This window comes from Nomascus leucogenys, chromosome 2, assembly GCF_006542625.1.
Source record: "Nomascus leucogenys isolate Asia chromosome 2, Asia_NLE_v1, whole genome shotgun sequence".
Classification (NCBI taxonomy): domain Eukaryota; kingdom Metazoa; phylum Chordata; class Mammalia; order Primates; family Hylobatidae; genus Nomascus; species Nomascus leucogenys.
In genome coordinates, this window is record NC_044382.1 from 117,206,243 (window position 1) to 117,229,136 (window position 22,894).

The following is a 22,894-nucleotide window of genomic DNA, read 5'->3' on the forward strand; positions in this document are numbered from 1 at the left end:
AGGTTTATAACTCTTAACAAGCCGGTTAAAATGAGTTCAAAGTTGAAGATGAGAAGCCAAGACAGAAGACATTATTACACCAATGAGAAGGCACCTGCAACAGCTTTCTATCAGGTGTGAATGAGAAAGAAGCAAGTAATTAGCTCTGCTCCCTCCCTGAACAGTGATCATTTTTCTTCCATGTCTAACCCCAACTCTGCCCATTCTTACTGTTGAGCTATCATTTGCACTATTAATAAATCTGTTGTCCCAGTTATCTATTGATTCATAAAATACCACCCCAAAGTATTTTGTCTTATAGTATAGTGTCTTAACACACAACTGTTTATTTCTTATTGTTCTGTCAGTTTGGGTCAACAGTTTGTGCTGGGCTCAGCTGAAAGGTTTTCCACTGTTCTACCCAGGAATCACTTTTGTAGCTTCAGTCATTGGTAGCCTTACTAGGGCTGGAGAGTATAACATACCCTCACCTGGGGCCTTTATGCTGGCTGTAGATTGAGTCCCTCTCATTCGACATGGTTTCTCACCTGGGCTTCTTTACGTGGTATCAGGAATGTTCCAGAAAGACAAAAGTTGGAAGCTGCAAGGTCTCTTGTGTCCTACACTCCAGAACTTCATACCATCAGTTCTACCACATTCTGCTAGGTTAGCCTTGATACAAAAGGGTGGAGAAGTACAAAATGTTACGGCTTCATTTTTCATACCACACTTGTCTCTGAGAGCCTACCTCTCAGCATTACCTTGAAACTTGAAATTTTCAATATTGCAACTTATGGGTTTGCATAGATAGTTATGCAAATCTTTGAGGGAAGGAATTAGTTTATCTGTATCTGCAGTAAATAACAGAGGACTTGCTATGAGTAAGATCTCAATAAATGAATGGTGTGCCAGCTGGCTGATATGTACATGCATATACATGGATGAATATCCTGTTTTACATGGGTAAATTCTGTGATTATAAGAATAACAGAAATGGTACTTTGCAAAAACTCCAAAGTAAATTGGAAGTATGTCTTTTCCATTTTAAAATAGTAGGGATTTTTGTGTATATGTCAGTCAATAACCACAGAATGCAGTGTTCCTAGAACATACAAATTCATCTGCATAATAGAGACTTAGTAATGTTTCCTGATTCAGTTCCCAGATCAAATAACCAGAAATGATCATCTCTTTTCTCCACCAACATTGTCAAATATGTTGGACCTTTTATAGTCCAAGTTACATTTTGTCTTTGGTGTGTATTTAAGGTCAGATTCATTACCATTTGTGCCAAAATAACAAGGTCTTAAAAGTGGTTGCAAATGTAGACTCTAATTACTTTGTAACTACAGTTCTTAAACCTTATGTGAGAATTCCTGAGGGCCTTCTGCCAGAATTGGAGTTAACAATGCAACTATATTGCCTGATATTAAAAAAGCCTACTAGTTCTGCTCCAGTGTAACCTTACCCTATCTGAATGGGAGTGGTCTGAGGGGGAGGTACTTGCGGACTAGGATTGTTGCCTATAGTCTAGACAAGCAGGGTAGCCAAACCTAATGTCCCTTCCAAAGGTAGAAAAGTTTCAGTATGAATGAACAGAAGGAAAAATAGTAGCTGAGGATAAAGAAATGAACAAATGAGTTATATGAGAGAAATCCAATATTATATTACCTTAAAAGAGGCTCAGAGCAAGAGATGACATTGTCTCTTAGCTTAATTATACCAAATGCCTGAAAGAGTGATCCTGTATGTTTTCTGAGACCACTCCTGCTTTGGAGGCCTGCAAACCTGAGTGGCCTCACTCTGGGAGACATAGTCATTACAATATGCTGGACTGGACAAATTAGAGTATTAATGACTAAATGAATTCTAGTAATGCCCCAGTATCTTTTAAGTCATATATCCTTTGGATGTAACAGATCCCGTTAGAAGACTGGGAGTTGACTGTGATATTGTGAAATATGTATTTGGTCTTTGTCCCCTTTTTCTGGCATAAATGATGTCTTTTTATATGCTAATGAGTTGACTGACAGCTGGCAACCCCTAGGGAGCTTCAGGATGGGGCCTGGTCACCAGAAAGACCAAGGCATGACTGGAGGGTTGGGACTTTTGTCTCCATCCCCCAGTCTCTGGGGAGTGAAGGAGGGCTGAAGGTAAATTGGTCACCAGTGGTTTAATCAGTCATGCCTGTGTATCGAAGCCTCCATAAAAACCCAAAAGGACAGTGTTTCCAGAGCTTCCAGATAGCTAAAGATGAGGGAGGTGCTGGAGGGCAGTGCACCCAGAGAGGGCATGGAATCCCTTCACCCATACCTCTTCATTAGCATTCAAGATATTATTTATCGTAAACTGGCATGTATAAAAAATATTTTGAATAATCTAAAAGGCCTACTACCTAATAGCACTAGAATGACCATTTGCTGTTACATAGAATTTTAAAATCCTATGTCTTAGTTCTTACATAAGTAATTCACATTGAATTTCACCAAGATCCTATGATACCCACTTGCCTACATTGCTGTACACTGTTGCCGAATGCTGTCAAGCAGCTGTCACATTTTTCTTCCTGTAATTTGGAAATTGCTATAAATTTGCCAAAATTCTTCCAAACCCTTCAGGCATTATGAATTTTACATTTATATAAATTATTTTGTCCACCTGGAGTCTTTCAGACACTTTTATGTAACTGTGGTCTGCAAGTTAGTAAAAGCAAATTTCATTAAGAGACCAAAAGGACACATGTATATGGAAAGTTAATATTTGCTCAGATAAATAATCCTTCATGAGTGCACAATGCAGATTTTTTGTGGATTACATCAAAGAATCACAAAATGAATAACAATCATGGAAGGACATTTGGTGAATATTTTAGGTAAATATTTTTAAAAACCTTTATCTTGTAGAGCTACAAGAAAAGTAGCTACGCATATGAAATCAAGTCTTAATACCATAAAGTCTTATCAAATATAATGCAGAATTAAAATTGAACAAAGATAAAGCTTTCCTCACTATGGAAAGAAAATATACAGAGACAGAAAAGAAATTGAATTTCAGATCTTTGTTTCAAGATAAAAATGAATTATTGTAAAATAGACCTGTATTCATAACTTAGACTCTATTTCAGTTTTCTACGCTACAAGCAATCATAGGACTGAAGGGAAATTTATTATAAAGTCACCTGGGATATTACTTCATAAACATAGAAAGCAACATTAGAAATTGAAATGGGAATAATGAAAATTTCATTTTAAAAGAGTGTAAATGGGAGGCAAGGAAAGAATTGTTGAGACACATAAAAAAGTCATTACTTCTTTTGAATTCCTATAAATACTGAAAACTGTTTTCCATTAACAGAATACTGGTGCTACAATAAATATATTTCCCCTTTGTATGTAGGGACCAAAACTACTCTAAAAATGCTTTTTGTGATGGTATGCCAGATGAAGAGTTTGCCATTTGCCACCCAGGAGTGTGGCGTAGGAGTCAGACATCCCCAAACCAGAGGTAAATGTGCAAGCTGACCATGTAGCTGTGTCTGGTTGGGAGAATTTAGGGGACGCAGTCCATTATTGGCACTCTTGGTAAAGTACAAAGTCAGTGGCATCCCTTGCACAAAGAAGAAAATCTTGCAAAGAGTTAACCACTGCAGAACATTCAGTATCTAAATCTAGGTGTATTCCACTATAATTAGGGTGTATTTGTTCATTAGTAGCTGAACATTTTGCAGACTATAAAAATTTAAATGTTCCTGAGGCTCATTATGGCACCCTGTGCATCACAGATTACACAGTTGCTCTGTATCTTTATGTGCCTTTTATATCTTAATTTAGGTCTTAGTGTGACTATGTATATCACTTCATGAAATTATAAACCATAACAAATGATTATGGAGGAATTGTTATATGCCCTTATAGAAAATGAATAGAAAAAAATGCATATTTTAGTCCTCCCAATATATTCTTATTCCATAGCCTAAGTACGAAGTCAGGGGCTTTATTTCATTAATCTTAAATGGGAAAGAAAATAGTTCCCAGGAACAAAATGGCAGAAATCTATCTACTCAGGGATTAAAGAGTGTAACTTTTATCAAGATAAAATGAATCGTATTTCAAAGAAACCAAAAGAACACTAAACACTGTGGAAAACAAAGAACTGGAGCTTTGGAGCAAAACAGATTCCATACTCAGCCACTTACCAGCTGTGTGATCTTGGGCAAGTTCTTTAATCTCTGAGCCTGTTTCTGTGTCCATATACAAAGACATCTGTGCCTCTGAGTGTGATTGTTAGGATTAGGGATAATAGGTTAAGTTCCTAGCATTGTGCCTGACACATAATAGGTGTCAATCAGTGGTTACCAATATTCTTACAGGGTTGGGAAGTGTGATTTCTTGGTTGTGACCCACAGTTATTCAGCAAAGGCAAGCTAGAGGATACCTGCATTGTTATAGTTGAGCTCCTGGGTAGTGGAAATCTTCTAACTTACCCTGAGTGTGACTTGCATTCATTAGCTGCTGACACCCACTGTTGTACTGGCAATATGGAAAGCTCTTTGCCAGGACCATCTACCACCTCTGTGAGGATAGATTCATCTGGCTAGTTACAGGAAGACAATGCCTTTAACCTGGAGTATACAGAACGTTAGAGTTGAAAGGGTCATATGCTGGCCACCAGCTGGTGCACCATGGATCCCTGGTCCTCCAAATTATTGCAGGTGGTCCAAGTGTCTATTCAGCATCATCTGATACAGAATAATGTCTTGCATATATCTATCTATATGCACTATTCTTTTACTGTTGTGATTAGTAGAGTGTAAATTCACTTCAAAACATTGTCGAATTCTTAGTAGCTTTTCATCATGTTGTATTTTTGCTGTCAGCCATTATAAAACATGACATCAGGGTTGATGTGTGGTGCAAAGGATCATAAAATTGTTCGACTTTATTCAGCAGCCCTCATGCTCCGAAAATCAAGAACTGGTGCTCTCATTTCCAGAATCCAGGAAAATGTGGAACATATAAGCTTATACAGCTTATTAAACACTGGGTGAAAACTCTGCTAATCCCTAGTCCAGAACTTCCAACAATGCAAATGTTTGCATCACTGCTTATGGAAAAAATCTGTGGAAGTATTTAGCATAGAGATTAATATGCATGAAGTTGAGTATTGAAAGAGCATGGGTTATTTGAAAGACATTTAAAATGGTATCTGGCACATATAAAGGACTCAATAAATGATAGCCATTATCATGACGGCTATTCAGTAAGGAGTGGTTTTGTCACTTTTTTCTGTCTGTTGCTCAGGTAACTTATTGCATCCAAGTGTAACATTTTAAGTTATGTGATTTGTCACTCAGGCAAGTACTTCTGTTTTCACTTCAGTCTCAGAATGGGAGTGGGTGGATGTTTTTTAAATCTCTCTTCCAGAAGTCCTTTAGGAGTAGACGCTATTGCCATCAATACTGAGACTAACTTCTGAGCCAGGTCCTTGTAGTGCATTTTATTGTAGCCTCAGACAGCTAGTGGCCTTTAATTTGTTTGCTTAAGACAAAGCTCAGTTTTGTTATTAAATTACCCAGTAAAATTTGATATGTTTCTGTGAACTGAAGAGATTAAAACATTTACTTAAATGTTTTTAATCTGTACCCCCACCAAGTTCCTCTAGACCAGAATCTTTATTAAGAGGTTTAACAATAGATCAATATTTATTTAAAATTTGTGCCTGGAGATTTGGTATTTCATTTCACAATGTGGCCCACAGGTGATAGGGAGCAGAAATATTGACTGAGAGAGATTTATATCTGACTCTGCAAATTTAGTACCCATTTCATAAACTATAAACCATCCAGATTAATCACAGTAATTAAATGCAAAGAAAGGTCCTCTTAGGTTTTTCGGGTAATTTTAAGACAAGCTTTATCACTATATGTTTGGTTCCGAGTTATCTCAACATTCATATTTAGTGTGAGTTCTCTTTCTTTATCTAGGAATATGATTTCTAAGCTAAAGAAAAGAACATGTGGAATCTGCACTTGTAAATGTCCAACCAGAATTCTTACAGGGAAGTCACCCAAGGAAATGAGATAAAAGATCCAAAAGCAGCAGGCACTTCTCTGTGCTGAGCATGGCCATTTTAAGGAAAGCCAGATGACTTGCAGTATTTTCCATAAGTAATTCCCATTCAGTCAACTGTGTCAGGCAACAACTTGGTTGTTTTGTGTTCCAGCCATTAGGCAGCAACCTCATTGAAGGGAATCACCACAGGCCTCTTTCTCCAGAGAGAGGAACCTTACTCCAATATAGTAAATGGACTCAATGGTTGAGGCATTCAAGTCACCAGTGGGATCTTCCTCTGCTATTGAGATGAAATAACCTGATATAGAATAAATACATCAGGGCTTAGCCCTATAAAAATTTTTTTATAAGTCATAACTGCACTGTTGCCTCCATCCAGTGCTCTGTCATACCCTTCAGAATTCACCCAGTGCCCAAATTGACTATTCCTTAAAAGCCTACTTCATGCCTCACCCAGGCCTGCTCAACCAGTTTTCCCTTATTTTTTCCCACTGTCAGAACATATCAGCCCTGTCCTCCTAATCCCTTAAGACTGTGATGTCTATTCATTATCTATTCAAATAATTTATGCTATAATATGAGTAAGTGGTATAATATGTACCTCCCTCCCCACAAGTAACATATATGCATTTTAACAGTGGCTTTAAGTAAATGAGAAGACTGTATTCTGAGTGTCCTGACAGGTAGCAGGAGAGATCCCTCAAGAATAACCAGTCATTTGCTCTCACAATAAATAACTGTAGGGCATTGAACGAACCCTGAACAAAAAAGCACAAATTATGCTCTCACTCTACATCAGTTGATAGCTGCATTCAAAGAGGCGGGACTTCTGTTTTCATCCTCCCAGAAGTCTGTGGCACTGGAACAATTCTTCAGAGAGAGAACAGACACACTTCAATAATGGTACTGATTTTCACAGTTTTACAGCTGCAGGCTTCCTTTGAGGCCTCTTTTAGAAATAAGTGTCCCATTAGTAATGGGCACAGAACTTACCAGAGAGTGGTATGAAGTGCAGTAAAGGAGGCTGCAAAGGGAAGAGAAGAGATGAGGAACAGTATGATGAATGGAAAGCAGAGTGAAATCAGCAGTGCACTGAAAATGAGAAATGTAGGGAGATTTCATATTTATGTATTCTGTTCAAAGGAAATAATAAGGTAGATTCTGAAATGGAAATAAGCAACATCTGACACGCAGAAGAAGCTGGCTGGCCATTTATTTTTTGGTCAATCTCTGATCCCATCACTTTCAGCTAAATAGTGGCTATGGTATTGCCTTGTTTTTGTTTTTTAAAAAAGGGCTCAACATACCACTTCTGTTGCCAAAGACACCCCACCTTGCCCAACCTCAGTTTCCTGGTGTGCTCTAAGAGACAGTTTATGGTTCCACTTGTTACTGTGTGCAAAATTTTGCAAGAAACAGGCAATCCTACTCTCCTTCATCAGGACACTCATACTGTTTGAAAGCAGTTGGTGACATTTGGCTACTTACTTCATTAGAAAACAGATTTTTATATGTGTATTACATAGGTTATTTGTTTTGTTGTTTTTTAGGGGGCAGGGAGGGAGTTTGAAGTGTCACTTCCTTTCCCAAAAGTCATCCATTTTGGCTCTTATTTAAAATTCAAAAGTTATAGTGGGTTAAGTTATGTGTCGTTTGATTACATTCTGAAAGAGAATTATTAGCTATATTGAAAAGCATTATAGTAGGTGGCTAAAATTACAGACTCTGGAGCTGCGCTGCTGGGATTCAATTTCTGCTTTCCTCCACTTACTGGCTTTGTGACCTTGGACAAGTTGATTAGCTTCCTGGGCTTCAGTTTTATCATCTATAGGAATGGAGATCATAAGTACAGTAATTTCTGAGTGACTTAACATATAAAAAGTGCTTCAAATAGTACCCGGCATATAGTAAATACTATTTAAGTTGGTTTTAGGACAACGAAACTGAGTGTCTTTTACATTCGTATGAAGAGAAAATTGTCAAATCGTTGAATCTAATTAGAAAGGGAAAAGAGGCAGATTCCCCGATGCATTGTTTCTGAGGCTAAATTCAAGTCTTCCTATGATGAACGTACAGTTTTGTATCTGTGTGTGACTTAACATTTATCGACACTGACTACTTTCTAAGTGGTTTACATATTTCATTTAATTCTCACAAAAACCTCATGTTGTAGGTACAATTATTATCCCCATTTCACAAATGAGAAAACTAAAGCTAAGAGTAAGTAAATTTCCAAACCTCCAAGAGCTAATAAATGATGTAATACTTAAAAGTTGATGCTTTTACCATATATAAAAATGGATTGAAGACTTGAAGTAAGACCTGAAACTATAAAACTACTTCAGAAGACATAGGAGAAATGCTTCGGGACAGTGGTCTAGGCAAAGGTTTTATGGCTAAGACTTCAAAAGCACAGGCAACTAAAACAAAAATAGACAAACAGGACTATATTAAACTTAAAAGCTTCTGCACAGCAAAGGAAACAATCAGCATAGTGAAAAGACAACCTGTAGAATGGGAGAAAATATTTGCAAACTATTCATCTGACAAGGGACTAAAATCCGGAATATCCAAGAAACTCAAACAGCTCAACACTAATCATATGGAAATGCAAATCAAAACCACAGTGAGATACCATTTCACCCCAGTTAGAATGGCTATCATCAAAAGACAAATAACGCCAGGTGCGGAGGCTCACGCCTGCAATTCCAACACTTTGGGAGGCCGAGGTGGGAGAATCACATGAACGTGGGAGATGGAGGTTGCAGTGAGCCGAGATCGTGCCACTGCACTCCAGCCCAGGCGACAGAGCAAGATCCCATCTCCAAAAAAAATAATAATAACAAATGCTGGCAAGGATGCAGAGAAAAGGAAGCTCTTATACACTGTTGGTGAGAATGTAAATTAATATATATATTATGGAAAACAGTGGGGAAGTTTCTTAAAAAAGAAAAAAAAAAAACTAAGAGTAGAACATATGATCCAGCATATTTGTCCAAAGGAAGAAACTCAGTATATGAAAAGGATACCTGTGTTTATTAAAGCACTATTCACAATAACTAAGGAATCAACCTAAATGTCTATCAACAAAGAAAATGTGGGGTGTATACATACACGATAGAATACTATTTACCCGTTTAAAAAGAATGAAATCCTGTCATTTGCAGCAACATGGATGAGCCTGGAGTACATTATGTTAAGCAAACTAAGTCAGGCACAGAAAGATAAATACTGCATGTTCTCACTCATGTGGGAGCTAAAAAAAAAAAAAATCAAGCTCGTGAAGGAAGAGAGTAGAATTGTAAGGTACAGGAGTCTGGGAAAGGTAGAGAGGTGGGGAGGATGGAAAGAGATTGGGTTTGTAGATACCAAAATTATAGCTAGATAGGAAGAGTTCTGGTGTTCTGTAACAGTGTAGAATGAATAAGGTTAATTTATTCTATATTCTCAAGAAGCCAGAAGGGAAGATTTCAGTGTTCATGACACAAATGATAAATGTTTGAGATGATAGATGTGCTAATTACCCTGATTTGATCATTACATATTGTATACACATATCAAAATATCACTGTCCCATAAATATGTACAATTATTATATGTCAACCAAGAATAATAGGGGAAAGAAGTAATGGAACCGTATACTCGCAGTTGTCAACAAAAAAAGTAAATAAGTCTGCCAAGCAGTACACTTGGCCTGTATGGAGGAAATTATTAACATTTTCTGAAGGGCATCAAATGATATCGGAATAAATGTCAGAACAAGAAATGTACAATTAAAGTCAGGTTTGTAAACAAATATATACATGTGGTACAAGTTTATGTAATAAGAATGTATGTATCTAAATTTATAACAATGAGTCAAATGAAATTGGCAAAGTCTGATGGGAAACATTTGGTCACATTCTTTTGTGTTTAAATTTTTAAAGAACATGTATGTGTGTATAAGTGATATAAAAATTATTAGAAAATAATGTAATTCATATATTTTTAAAAGTTGGTGCTTTTAACTACTGTAATGTCCCCCAAATATGCTTGCAGCTAACTATATAAATAGATTTTGTATAATAATTCTCCCCTTTTTATCAGAATATAGTAGAGCAAATGAAGTATGCTTCATTTAATCCTCACTCCCTGGGTTGTTGGTTTTATGGCATGTTTCAGCCAGAATCAGGAAACTCCAGAGCCTTAAAGAGGTTTTCTCCTCATAAGTGCTAGTAGTTATTTGTGGCTCAATATTATCCAGACCCAGTGGGAATAGTTTTTATGCCAAAAAAAAAAAAAAGCAAAAATTTCTCCAACTTTTTTTACATGAGAAATAAATCCTGACTTTGTAGAATCATAGCAGCGAGTAAACAATGCTTGGGGCAAAACAGCACTGCAAAGGAGAACCCTGGCTCAGCCTCATGGTGATTCCTGGCTTACTGTACGATTTGCTGTAAGAGTGAATATAGCCACAGAACAAGACGTGCACCATTGTGCTTTCTAGACAGTGAAGAAAATTTACTCATCTCAATTGCCTGCTGGCCTTGGCATTCCTGTAACTGCTCTCTGTTCTTATTTAATCCTTAATTAACCTGTCTCATATTATGTATGACTTGTAAGACACCTCTGGTATACACTCAGAAGTTTGAATCTTCAAATAAGATTACTCAGCAGACATAAATGGAACATTTCCATCTCCTTTTGGCAGTGAGCAGCATTTGCTATTATTTCCCTCTGCATGTGGTGAGATATAGCTATCTCTGATACCTCAGGTGAATGACAACACCAGCCTATTATGAGATTTCTCACCTCTGAATTCCTATAGGATTTGCAGTCTGTAACACACAGGTTCACACTGATTGTTCTCTAGCAGTTTTATGTGTGAAGAGGCTGGGAGTACTAGTGTGTCTCCCAAAGTGTGACTCAGGACTGGGCAATAGTAGGCTTAATAAAGAAGAGAATAGGCCGGGCGCGGTGGCTCAAGCCTGTAATCCCAGCACTTTGGGAGGCTGAGGTGGGCGGATCACGAGGTCAGGAGATCGAGACCATCTGGCTAACACGGTGAAATCCCATCTCTACTAAAAATACAAAAAATTAGCCAAGCGTGTGGGCGGGCGCCTGTAGTCCCAGCTACTCGGGAGGCTGAGGCAGGAGAATGGTGTGAACCCGGGAGGCGGAGCTTGCAGTGAGCCGAGATCGCGCCACTGCACTCTGGCCTGGGGAACAGAGCAAGACTCCGTCTCAAAAAAAAAAAAAAAAAAAAAAAAAAAAAAAGAAAGAAAAGGAGGAAGAAAGGTGTATGATTGCCTTATCTCCCAAATTAGATTGTTGGCTTCTTAGACCAGACACCATATCCTTTTTTCTGTCTCCTTTAATACTTATTAGAATATTTGCAAACTGAGTATGCAGTGCATGTTTATGGCCTAAAGGCCTAAGGTTTTATTTAATGCATAGATTATCCCAAAAAGATCCCATTTCCACTCATTTGAACTTAATGCAGCCCAAAGGAAGTAGCATTTTCTGTAAATGTTATTGAAATTTTATTTACACTGAATTGAGATATCTCTAAATTAGTTTTAGATTGGCCTCTCATAGAACTCTAATCCTCATTTCAGAGGACAAATCTCTAAACTGGTGATGCAATGAAGATAGTTATGACAACAGAAGTGTATGTAGCTATAAAACATAGATATTACTCTGAAGAAAGTACTAACAATGAAATCCTATACACGACTAAAGTGTTGCAGTGACCAAAAACTCATTCTGACCAAGGGTGATGATTTGGCCCACTGACTAGCGTTGGGAGGTGCATACTACATTGCCATTGTACCTCTGCCAAAAAAATTAGTTGACTATACATATGTGGGTCTGCTTCTAGATCCTCTCTGTTCTATTCAGTTGAGCTATAAACATTTCTACCAATGCTAAACTGTATTGAGAACTGTAGCTTTCTAGTGGGATTTGAAATCAGGTTAGGTAAGTCCTGCAATTTTGTACACCTTTCTTAAAATAACTTTATTGTAGAACCCCTCATTTCCATATACATTTTAGACTCCATTTATCTAGTTCTACAACACATCAGCCAGAATTTTTGGTTGTGAATGCATTAAATGTATACATTAATTTGGGAAAAATTGCCATATTAATATTCACATATTTATGATTTGTTTCAGTCAAGTTTTGTAGTTTGAAGTATAAAAGACTTGTCTTTTGTTAGATTTATTTTTAGGTATTTGCCTTATTGGTACTACTGTAAATGGATTTTCCAATTGTTTGCTGCTTACAAGAATACTTTGTGTATTTGCAACCTTGTAAATCATTAATTCTAGTTCTTGTTATAAGTATTCCCAAAGATTTTCTATGTAAAAAACATCAGATTTTCAAATTGAAAAAGACGTAAAGAGAAAACACAAAATTGAGAGGCAGATATCAGAAAAGAAGTATAATTGTTTCCAAGAGATCCCTTTGACTAGAAGTGGTGAAAACAGGTATCCTTGCTTTGACCTCAATAGAAAACAATTTAGCCTTTCACCATTTAAGTGTGTAATGTTAGAGATTTATTTTTTTGTATATGCCCTTTGTCAGGTTAAATAAATTCCTTAATGTTTCTAGATTGTTGAGTTTTACCAATGGGTTTGAATTTTTGCCCAATGCTTTTTCTGCATCAGTTGGAATGATCAAGATTTTCCCTCCTATATTCTGTTACTCTAGTGAATAACATCAATTACTTTTAAAATGTTAAACCAACCTTGTGTTACTAGGACAAGCTCCACTTGGTTATATGTTATTATTTTTATATACGACTGTATCTGTAAGTTCCACATCTATGGATTCAACCAGCCAGAGTTTTTTTTTTTTAAATGGATGGTTGTGTCTGTACTAAACGTACAGACTTCCTTGTCATCATTCCCTAAATATAACAACTATTACATAGCATTTACAATGTATTATAAGTAATCTAGAGATGATTTAAAGTATACAGGAGCATGTGCATATGCAAATCTACACCATTTTATATCAGGGATTTGAGCATCTTTGGATTTTGGTATCTGAGGGGGGTCCTGGAACCAATCATGGATCCCAAGGGATGGCTATATATGAATTTGGTTATTGAATGTCCTCCCTACCAGAAATACTTTGAAAGATTAGAGTGGTCAGGAAAGAACTCTCTGAAGAGACAGCGTTTGGGCTAAGAATGAATGAAGAGGAGCCAGCTATGCAAAACTGGAAGAACACTGGAGGCAAAAGGGAACAGCTAAGTGCAAAGGGTATACAGTGCAAACAAGCTTGCCTCATTTAGGAAACTCGTCCTGCATTTGGGGACAAAAAGAAGCCCAGTATGGCTGGGATATAGTAAATGATAGGGAGACTAGACAAGATGAGGTGGACGAGAGAGAGACAGGGCCAGATGCAGCAGAAAAAGAGTTGCCAATCTCTCCGGTACCTCAGCCACTTTCCAACCTTTGGGAAGCCCTAAGAATTAATTGTTTATCAGAGTCTACTTAGTATCTACTAGGCACATGCAGCAAAGTATATAAAATGAAAAATTCAGTTTCTTGGTCACACTAGCCACATTGCAGGTGTCCAGTAGCACATGTGGCAGATGGCTATTTTATTGGACAATGCTGCTCTAGGAAAGCCAAAGGAGAAATAATGCCAAGTTTGCTTGGCCTCTCCTCTGTAATTTTCTCTTTTAAAGCTAGAATCGGTGTTTTTCTATTTAAATGGAAATATATGTGGTACCTAGAAAACTAGCATGTGGCCTATTCCATATGCATATGTTCTCGTGGATGTTTTTTACCTATGACAGAAAAGATGAGGACTGGTAAATCACAAGCATTCTTAACCTCATTATAAATACATCGCAAATGTAAAAATGCAAAGTGTGGAAATCGTAAATGTGAAAGTGGCTTTCAATTTGTTTTAATAGGCGTTTTCTATGTCTTATTGTAACCTAGGGACCTTGCTGCAAGAAACTGCCTGGTAGGTGAAAATAATGTGCTGAAAATTAGTGACTTTGGAATGTCTCGTCAAGAGGATGGTGGAGTGTATTCATCTTCTGGCTTAAAGCAGATTCCCATTAAATGGACAGCACCAGAAGCTCTTAATTATGGTAAGAATAGACCACATTTTTTTTTTTTTTTTTTGGTGGTGGTAAAAATGAATGGCATCAGCACAAAACATTCACAAGCAATATTTACAGGGGTAGCACAGAATGCAAGTTAGAATGATTTGAGGATCAACACAAATAAGTGAATTTCATACCTTTTAATTTGTTGAAATTATTGGTTAGATTTCTATATGTAACATTGCTATATTAAAAAGGTAGATATAAGTACTTTTAAATATGACTATACATCTGATAAAGAGTTTTTATACCAAAAAAATGACTTTCTAATAGATTATACACAGAGTAAGTGTTGCTGTGGCTCTGGACCACTTCTTTCAAATGTCTTATAATTGGTCCAATAACCTCATCTAATGTTAGGTTCCTAAAATATTAAGTCAATCAGTTCTTTAGTTTCTCACTCTGAAATCGACATGGTTTCTTAGCATCTCAGTCTGTAGAACTGATATAAATCTTGAGCAAAGAAAGAAGGAGATGGGAATTACATTTTAAAACAGCAGGGATTTTTTTCACTTGAATTTTTATGTGTCATTGTAATTGGAAATAAATATAACTTGCATTATCTGTGGTTGGGATGAAATGGACCATAACAAGATGAATGACAACTCAAGAATTTAAGAGAAAAAAAGTGTGCTTTAAGTGAAATTAGAAATTACATTTTCATTAAGGGAAGCAGCATATGAGCCATGGATTGGTGAGTGGGTATGGTATGTTTTGAATAAAAACGTAAAATGATTCTTTGTTGATTTAAAATGAAAAATTACCTCATTATGGAAACTAATTTGTAAAGCATTTATAAATGCTTTAATTCCTAAATTAGAGAAAGCTTTTTTAAAAAATTGAGGTGAAATTCACATACCATAAAATGTATTACTTTAAAGTGAACAATCATTGGCATTTAGTACAATTCACAATGTTTTATAACCAGTACCTCTAGTTTCAAAACATTTTCATCATTCTAAAATAAAACCCTGTCCCCAATAAGCATCCTCCTCCCATTCTTCCATCCCATCATCCCCCCTAGTAGCCACCAATCTGCCTTTTATTTCTGTGGATTTACCTACTCTGGGAATTTCATGCAAATGGAATTATATGGTATGTGATATCTTGTGTCTGGCTTATTTTACTTAGCATAATATTTTTGAGGTTCATCCATGTTGTGTCATGTATCAGTACTTCATTCCTTTTTAGGACTGAATAATCCATTGTATGGATATACAACCATTTATTTATTCCATTTTTGTATATTTGGGCAGTTTTCAATTGTTCTGGGTATATACTAGAAGTCAAATGGTAATTTTATGTTTAACTTTTTGAGGAACCACCAAATGTTTTCCAGATAAAGCTTTTGAATGTAATTGGTTTGGAAGTTGATAGGGGCTGACCCAGCTACCACAGATACTAACCCTCACCGTTAGTTTGTCTTTCAGCATGTCAGCAAGAGAGGTTCTTATGAGCTTTCTAGTGATTGCAAGCCAGTTCCACTATTCCTTAGAATCTACAGAAAATGGCAGAGCTGCTATTTTCCATAGTGATTCCTCTCTGGGGTGATTGTTGTTATTAACTATAGGGTCAAATTATATTACTAAGGGGAATGATCACAGGATAAAAGATAGATTATAATACTCATATTTACACAAAGGTTTTTGTTAGATGACAAAACATTTTCAAGTAGTAAGGAAGCACTAAGGAAGCTGTAACTTGGGAGTCCTTAAAGTCTTACCAGTAAAATCCAACTCTAGAATTTGCTCTTAACTCTGTTTGCCAGATCCTCTGTTATATAGCCTTTAAAAGTCCTCTTACTCTTAAACAGTTTTGCCAAGTAAAATTCTGCCTCTTGATCACAGTATATTTTTTGAATTTCAAGCTGACTAAAGTGTTGTATTTACAATTTAAAGTTTCAATTCTGAATATATCTAACAGCTAGACCCAAAGCATTTTAAGTAATAAGGACAAGTCTAAAGATTTTTTGTAATTGAGACAGGGTCTTACTTTGTCACCCCGGGCTGGAGTGCGGCGGCATAATCATGGCTCACTGCAGCCTCAACCTCCAGGGCTCAAGCAGTCCTCCCACCTCATCCTCCAGAGTAGCTGGGACTGCAGGCATGAGCCATTGCGCCCAGTCTCTGAAGATCCTTGATCTACAGTGAGGGACTTTTTAGTAGACTTTAGTAAATTTTATAAAATGTAGAACAATTTAGATGACAAGGAAGGAAAGATTTTGATTATAGGAGACGTTTATAGTATTTAATACCCAGTCCAATGAGAGAGTTCCTGAAAGACTCTACAAGCCTTCTCCTAGCAACCCGGAGAAGTTTAGTTCCCACAGACTAAAATTACTGAAGATTGACTCTAAATCCTAGCGTGTTTTTTTTGTTTGTTTGTTTGTTTGAGATGGAGTTTTGCTCTGTCTCCCAGGCTGGAGCACAGCAGCGTGATCTAGGCTCACGGCAACCTCTGACTCCTGGGTTCAAGCAATTCTCCTGTCTCAGCCTCCCCAGTAGCTGGGACTACAGGTGCCCGCCACCACGCCCAGCTAATTTTTGTACTTTTAGTAGAGACAGGGTTTTACCACATTGGTCAGGCTGGTCTCGAACTCCTGACCTCAGGTGATCCACCTGCCTTGGCCTTCCAAGGTGCTGGGATTACAGGCGTGAGCTACCACGCCCAATCCAATACTTCTTTCATATATGAAAGCAGTATATACTCTTTCTTCACTCTTGTCTCAGAATAGGTGAAACACTCAAATCTCCCATGTAGTATGGGGTCGGGGTGGATGAAAGAAACCTCCAGTCCAAGGAACCTCTCTGAAACTGTCTTAGGGCCACAGAGCCATGATCATGCCACTACACTCCAGCCTGGGCAACAGAGCGAGACCCCGTCTCAAGAAAAGCGAGGGGTGGGGCATAGAATTAAACCTATTGTCACTGCTTTGTTATAAGTGTTGTTTTTGTATATTTGGCTTTAAAAAAAAAAAATAAGCAATACTAAAGGGCCTTCCCAGCCCTATTGCTAGCCAGATCATTCTCCTTCCTAGATGAAAATACTCTTGATACAGTCTCATACTCTTCTCATAAATGGCTGAGAAATCTTTTTGTATATGTCTCTTTCATATACTTTTTTAAAAAAATACAAAATGGTAGAATACTCAAAGCCTGTTTGGCATATATTGCTACCATCCTTAGTCCCAGCTGTTACCAAAGGTACTGTTTTTATAAGGGGAAAAAGAATACTGATCTCCAACTAAGAAATCATCAATTATTGAACAGAAATTTTCCTTTTGTCACCTGGGTATTTGGGGCTGATATATCCTCTAATTAGTTATATTAGCATGATGTAACTAAGTACTGTGAAATGGGAGGGAGGCAGATTTTTTAGTGAGCAGGTTTCCCAACCAGTTATGCCATTAGCTGCATGACCCTGGCAAGCCATCTACTACTCTACATAATTTCCTAATTTGTAAAATAAGAACAATAGGACCTTTTCCCTATAGAGTATTGTGAAGATCAAGTGAGACATAGAAAAGTAGCAAAATGCTGTACAATTGTAAGTTACTCTTGGTCTGTTAAAATTACCCAACAAAACCAGATTCAAAGATCCAGGTTTAAGAACTAGGTTATAAGCTTTTACTTCTGGAGTGTGATCTTGGTTTATATGTAATATGTCTTTATTGATCTCTGCCCAGATATTATCTTACAAAATAAGATACGAGTCTGTATAACCTACATTTTCTTAAAGAATTAGTCTTAACTTGTAGCCAGACTTTCATGAAAAGTATTAAATTATTGAATGCCAAGCATGAAATGAGTTGATAGGCAGACCAGAAAATTAATCTTCTGCCCAAGAATGTCCATAATTGCTATCTACTAAGAAGGACGCTAATTCACACAGCTGAAGCTGATAATCAGTTAGTACAACCCCACCCTGATGTCAGAGCAGTTATAGCAGGCATACTCTGGTTTTCACTAAGTACTTTTTTTTCTTTTTTTAAGAAAGGCCATCCTGTTTTAAAGTAACATGGCAGTTTTGGAGGAGGAGCATTTATAAATCCTGCAGTGGCAGAGTTAAGACAGGAAACCACATGAGGGATAGAAAATGAAATAATTTAAGAAATCTTTAAACCACTGTAAATGGAGTTTAGTTATGACAGTATATGTAAAAGTAAAAAATACACATATGTTGGGAACATCTTGGGAAACTCTTAGCTTCTTGGAGAGGCTGGAGATTGGAAAAGACTGATCTGCTTCCCCTCCTTTATTCCACGTCCATCTCCAGAAGATACCTTGTGCTGGTTTGTATCTTTGTGCTTCTCTAGGAGACTACCAAAAACATTCTAAGAGCTTAGCTCATGTAGCTCAGTAAAACAGGTGCACCTAGGTATCTCAACAAAACAAGGCACCATGTAATTTAAAGACGTTTTTGTTAGCCAGCTATGTTAATTTCCACTGTTTAAAACACATATAAATATTTTTCGTAAATGAAACTGAGACCTTTAAGCATGTAAGAACATCTGTAAACAGCAATGAGTGAAAAAAATGAAGAAACTTTCCTAATTGCTTTAAGTTTGTTTGTAATTTTAATGGAAAGAAAATGAAGCAGGCATAAGACAAAATTTCAGGAATCCAACTTGGTTAATCTCCTAGGATTGATAACATAAAAACGTATATCTTTTTTATATAAACCATCTATCTCATTCAGATACCACAGAGAAAGTAAGCTTGCACACTGGCCGAATATTTATTCTTGGGGAGAGGGAGAGTGATTTGGAGGTTAGTTTGATTAAACTAGCAGCCTGAAGAATATTTATTTAATTGGTAATATTACTAGACCTGGAATGTAAAACCAGTGAAGGGAACAGGAAGACTGCATGTCGAACTCATTTGGTAAGTTTAAATACAGTCATGTATCGCTTAATGACAGGGATACACTCTGAGAAATGCGTCATTAGGCAGTTTCATCATTCCATGATCATAGGGTATACTTACAGAAACCTAACACACATCTAGGCCACAAACCTATATAGCATGTTACTGTATTGAATACTACAGGTCATTTTAACACAATGGTAAGTTTTTGTGTATCTAGACATAGAAAAGGTAATGTGTTATACTATGACATTACCGTGGCTACCACATCACTAGGCAATAGGAATTTTTTAGCTCCATTATAATGGAACCACTGTCATATATGTGCTCCATCATTGACCAAACATCATTATGTGAAGCATGACTCACACAGACATACATAACCAGGAAGGGTCACCTACTTGTCTACTGTGCCTCACGTGGTTATGGTTGTTTTTCCCCTTCCAGGGAGATACAGTTCAGAGAGTGATGTGTGGAGCTTTGGCATCCTTCTCTGGGAGACCTTCAGCTTAGGGGTTTGTCCATACCCTGGAATGACAAATCAACAAGCAAGAGAGCAAGTAGAAAGAGGTGAGCCAAATACATTCATCGTTAGTGTTCATGTCCAGCCCCAGGAGTAGGCAGTGCTTATAGTGTGTCTGCTTGAGGAGGGGTGTGTTAAATACTGTTTGGCTGTGTTATGAGACCGTCTCGGGTTCAGAAGCAGATTTATCTAACATCTCTGCTCTTTACTTATATATCCAAACACTTTAAAGGATTCCAATGCGAGAGAGAGGTATATAGGCTTTTCTTCCAGCCTTTCCCTGTCTGGCATGACAGCTGCAGGATTGTGCCGTTCACTGTCGTTAAGAGAAATAGGGTGGTGTTTCTCAAACTCTGAAATGAATGTAGTTAGTCTTCAGGAAGTTTTTGAGAATGTGACAACATTGTAGCACTTCCGAAGAAACCCTTTGGGGTTCCTAGACCATAGATGGGAATAACTGAGTAATGGTGACATGCTTGCATGCACTTGTGTAGTGTACAGTCTCGACAAAAAGAACGCTCGTGATTAATGTCTGGGCCCCAGTGAGGGGCATGGTTGTAGAAGTGGATGTAGGAATATGCCTTTCTAACTTCCTTTCTCCTACCTTTACACACTACCCAGTGCACTGCTGAAACACTGCCAACCAACAGACTGTAAAAGAATATGACTCATATTCATTTTTATTTCCCTAGTGAATTCACATTTATGAAATCCTCCTCTTCCTCTTGAAAAACATAGGTTGTAGAGATGATTTTTTAAAACTGCTCACAGGATCTAATTCTGAAAGTGAATACTTAGAGCAATTAAAATATGTATTTGTATGTATCTTACATCAGACTTTCTGAGAAATGAACAAATAAAAAATGTTCTTTGAATTAGAAGTCTATGACTCTGTAATATTGAATTCCGCATCACCTGTAGAAAATAAAAAATCAGCCTCCCCAGAAATGGATGTTTGGTTTCCATATAACTATAACATAAGGTACTAAAAGTTAATAACTGCATAAGGCCCTGTGTGAACACATTTTGTGTCTTACCTCCATTCTAAATTCTCTGTTCTCCTTCTCTTGGGTCTTCAGGATACCGGATGTCAGCTCCCCAGCACTGTCCAGAGGATATTTCCAAAATCATGATGAAGTGTTGGGATTATAAACCTGAAAATCGCCCTAAGTTCAGTGAACTTCAGAAAGAGCTCACTGTCATCAAGAGAAAACTCACATAGTGACAGGATGGCGCCAAACTCAGCCTTCAGGACTCTGTCCTCCAGCAGAGTAACATTATTGTTCTCATTAACAATGAATTTATACCACGTTACCTTCGACAGTCTTCTACCGTTATTTTTTTATTAACTGGGTGTTTTAAAGGTATGTTCCACTTGTAAAAAGTCAAAGGCAAATTTGTTAAAGAAATAGGCAGTCCTACCAAGGGCTTTCTTAGCTAACCATAGCAATCCTACCATTTCAGGCCATTGCAAATAGAAAAGCACAGGCTTCTAAGTGTGTGAAGGATAAAAGATCTATCCTTTTCACACCTTGTTTCTGAACTTCAGGCACAGTTTGTGGGCTGCCATCCTATGCCACAGACCCTACTCAGTTGGTGCTATAAACAGCATTGGTAATGCCATGTTTGCAGGACATGTTCCAACCACAGCTGGCTTTCTCCTCTGCCAAAGCAAGATTATATTTGTAAACAGAATTTTATATTGGGAATTATTTGGACCTCCTGAGGTTTTTCTTTTCTTTCTTGCCAGGTATAAGCCCAATGTAAGAATCATCATGCTCCTGCATTATTCGTAACATTGTCATTTTCCTCCTCCTTTGTCTAGGCATCAGAAAACAATGGACGTAGGCTGGGCACGGTGGCTCACGCCTGTAATCCCAGGCATGAGATTACATGCCTGGGATTACAGGCGTGAGCCACCGTGCCCAGCCCCCTCCCTCCTTTGGTAGGCCGAGGTAGGCGGATCACCTGAGGTCAGGAGTTCGAGACCAGCCTGGCTTACATGGTGAAACCCTGTCTCTACTAAAAAAAAAAAAAAAACACACAACGCATGAAACATCGTCAGAGTTAGAGTTGAGGCAGTTGCTTTTCAAGGATGTTACAGAGAGCTGTGAATCAAGAAACAGATTTGAACAAGAGGGTGGGCTGGAGAAAAGAGCAGCTAAAGAAAGAATGATTATCGGAGTAAAGAAGAAAGTGAAAATATAAAACCACCTTATCAGCGTTATGCCTTTATAAACACACATTCACATATTCTATTCTAAAAACACGTAATACATATTCTATTTTATGGTCTAAATTTATGAAAAAGGTCCTAAGAAAAGTTTCAGGAGTTCATAGAGTCCTCGTAATGGCAACAAAAATTTTGAGAGAAACTGCAAAGCACAAATCCACAGAAATAACAGCATACTTTCAGTTAAGCATTTTCACCTTAGAGGGGGCATTCCAAAACGTAATTTCCTTTATTTGTACCAGTTTTTAGAGCTGTCAGAATTTCATGATTCCAATTCACCAACACATTCACTAAGCATTTTCACCTTAGAGGGGGCATTCCAAAACGTAATTTCCTTTATTTGTACCAGTTTTTAGAGCTGTCAGAATTTCATGATTCCAGTTCACCAACACATTCATGTGTGTACATGTGCGCACACACACACACCACCAAGGTGCAAGACAGAAGTGAATGAAGTAGCCTGGAAGTCAGGTGAATATTAATGAGAAATATGACATAGGGACAGCCCTCCCATTTCTACTTCCACCTTCATTGACCATTATACTGCCCCCTGCACATTCTTACCATTAGCTGACGGGTATGCAAGCAGAGTGCTGAAGATGTCTCGTGAATAAAATGTAACTCAGTTACAACTAGGATTCTGTATCTTAACTCTTATCTACCGAACTTACCCCATGATCTGTATATAGTTGCCTCTCAGGATAAATACATATATAGAAGATGGTCATGCTCAGGGCTAAGTATGTTCTGGAAGGCTTTTATAAGTTCTCAGGCCTGTGTCCTGGTAAACATCACCTTAGTGATTATTTGGTCTGCATTCACTGGAAGAGCTTAGGGATAGAAAATTCCTCCTGCCCTCTCCAGCTGTTTGCTGCCTGTACCATCGCACAGAACTCACACCAGTACTTTAAATTTAGAGTATGAAAGATAATACTGAAGAGAAAAGTGACTTGTATCTATCAATCATTTCAATCTCCTTGCAAATTTCCTACATACTTAATGATTAGTACATTCAGACTAAAGGGAACTTTCTTTTGATGGCACATACTATGGTAAATCAAAGCGCAAACTCAGAAGTGCTATGGTATTGAGGCACTTACCAACCTTCAAAAG

At 37.5% G+C, this 22,894-nt stretch overlaps 1 protein-coding gene across 2 annotated transcripts in view; it reads left to right on the forward strand.

Annotated features, from left to right (window-relative positions):
• FER (FER tyrosine kinase) overlaps positions 1-20,866 on the forward strand; it is a 452,653-nt gene extending 431,787 nt beyond the window's left edge. For both annotated transcript variants that reach the window (XM_030817473.1, XM_030817488.1), the window contains 3 exons: positions 13,991-14,145; positions 19,473-19,595; positions 20,628-20,866. In XM_030817473.1, the coding sequence (XP_030673333.1) occupies positions 13,991-14,145; positions 19,473-19,595; positions 20,628-20,770 (421 nt within the window). In that variant the 3' untranslated portion in view covers positions 20,771-20,866. The remainder of the gene's footprint in view (positions 1-13,990; positions 14,146-19,472; positions 19,596-20,627) is intronic.
• The last annotated feature ends 2,028 nt before the right edge of the window (positions 20,867-22,894 follow it).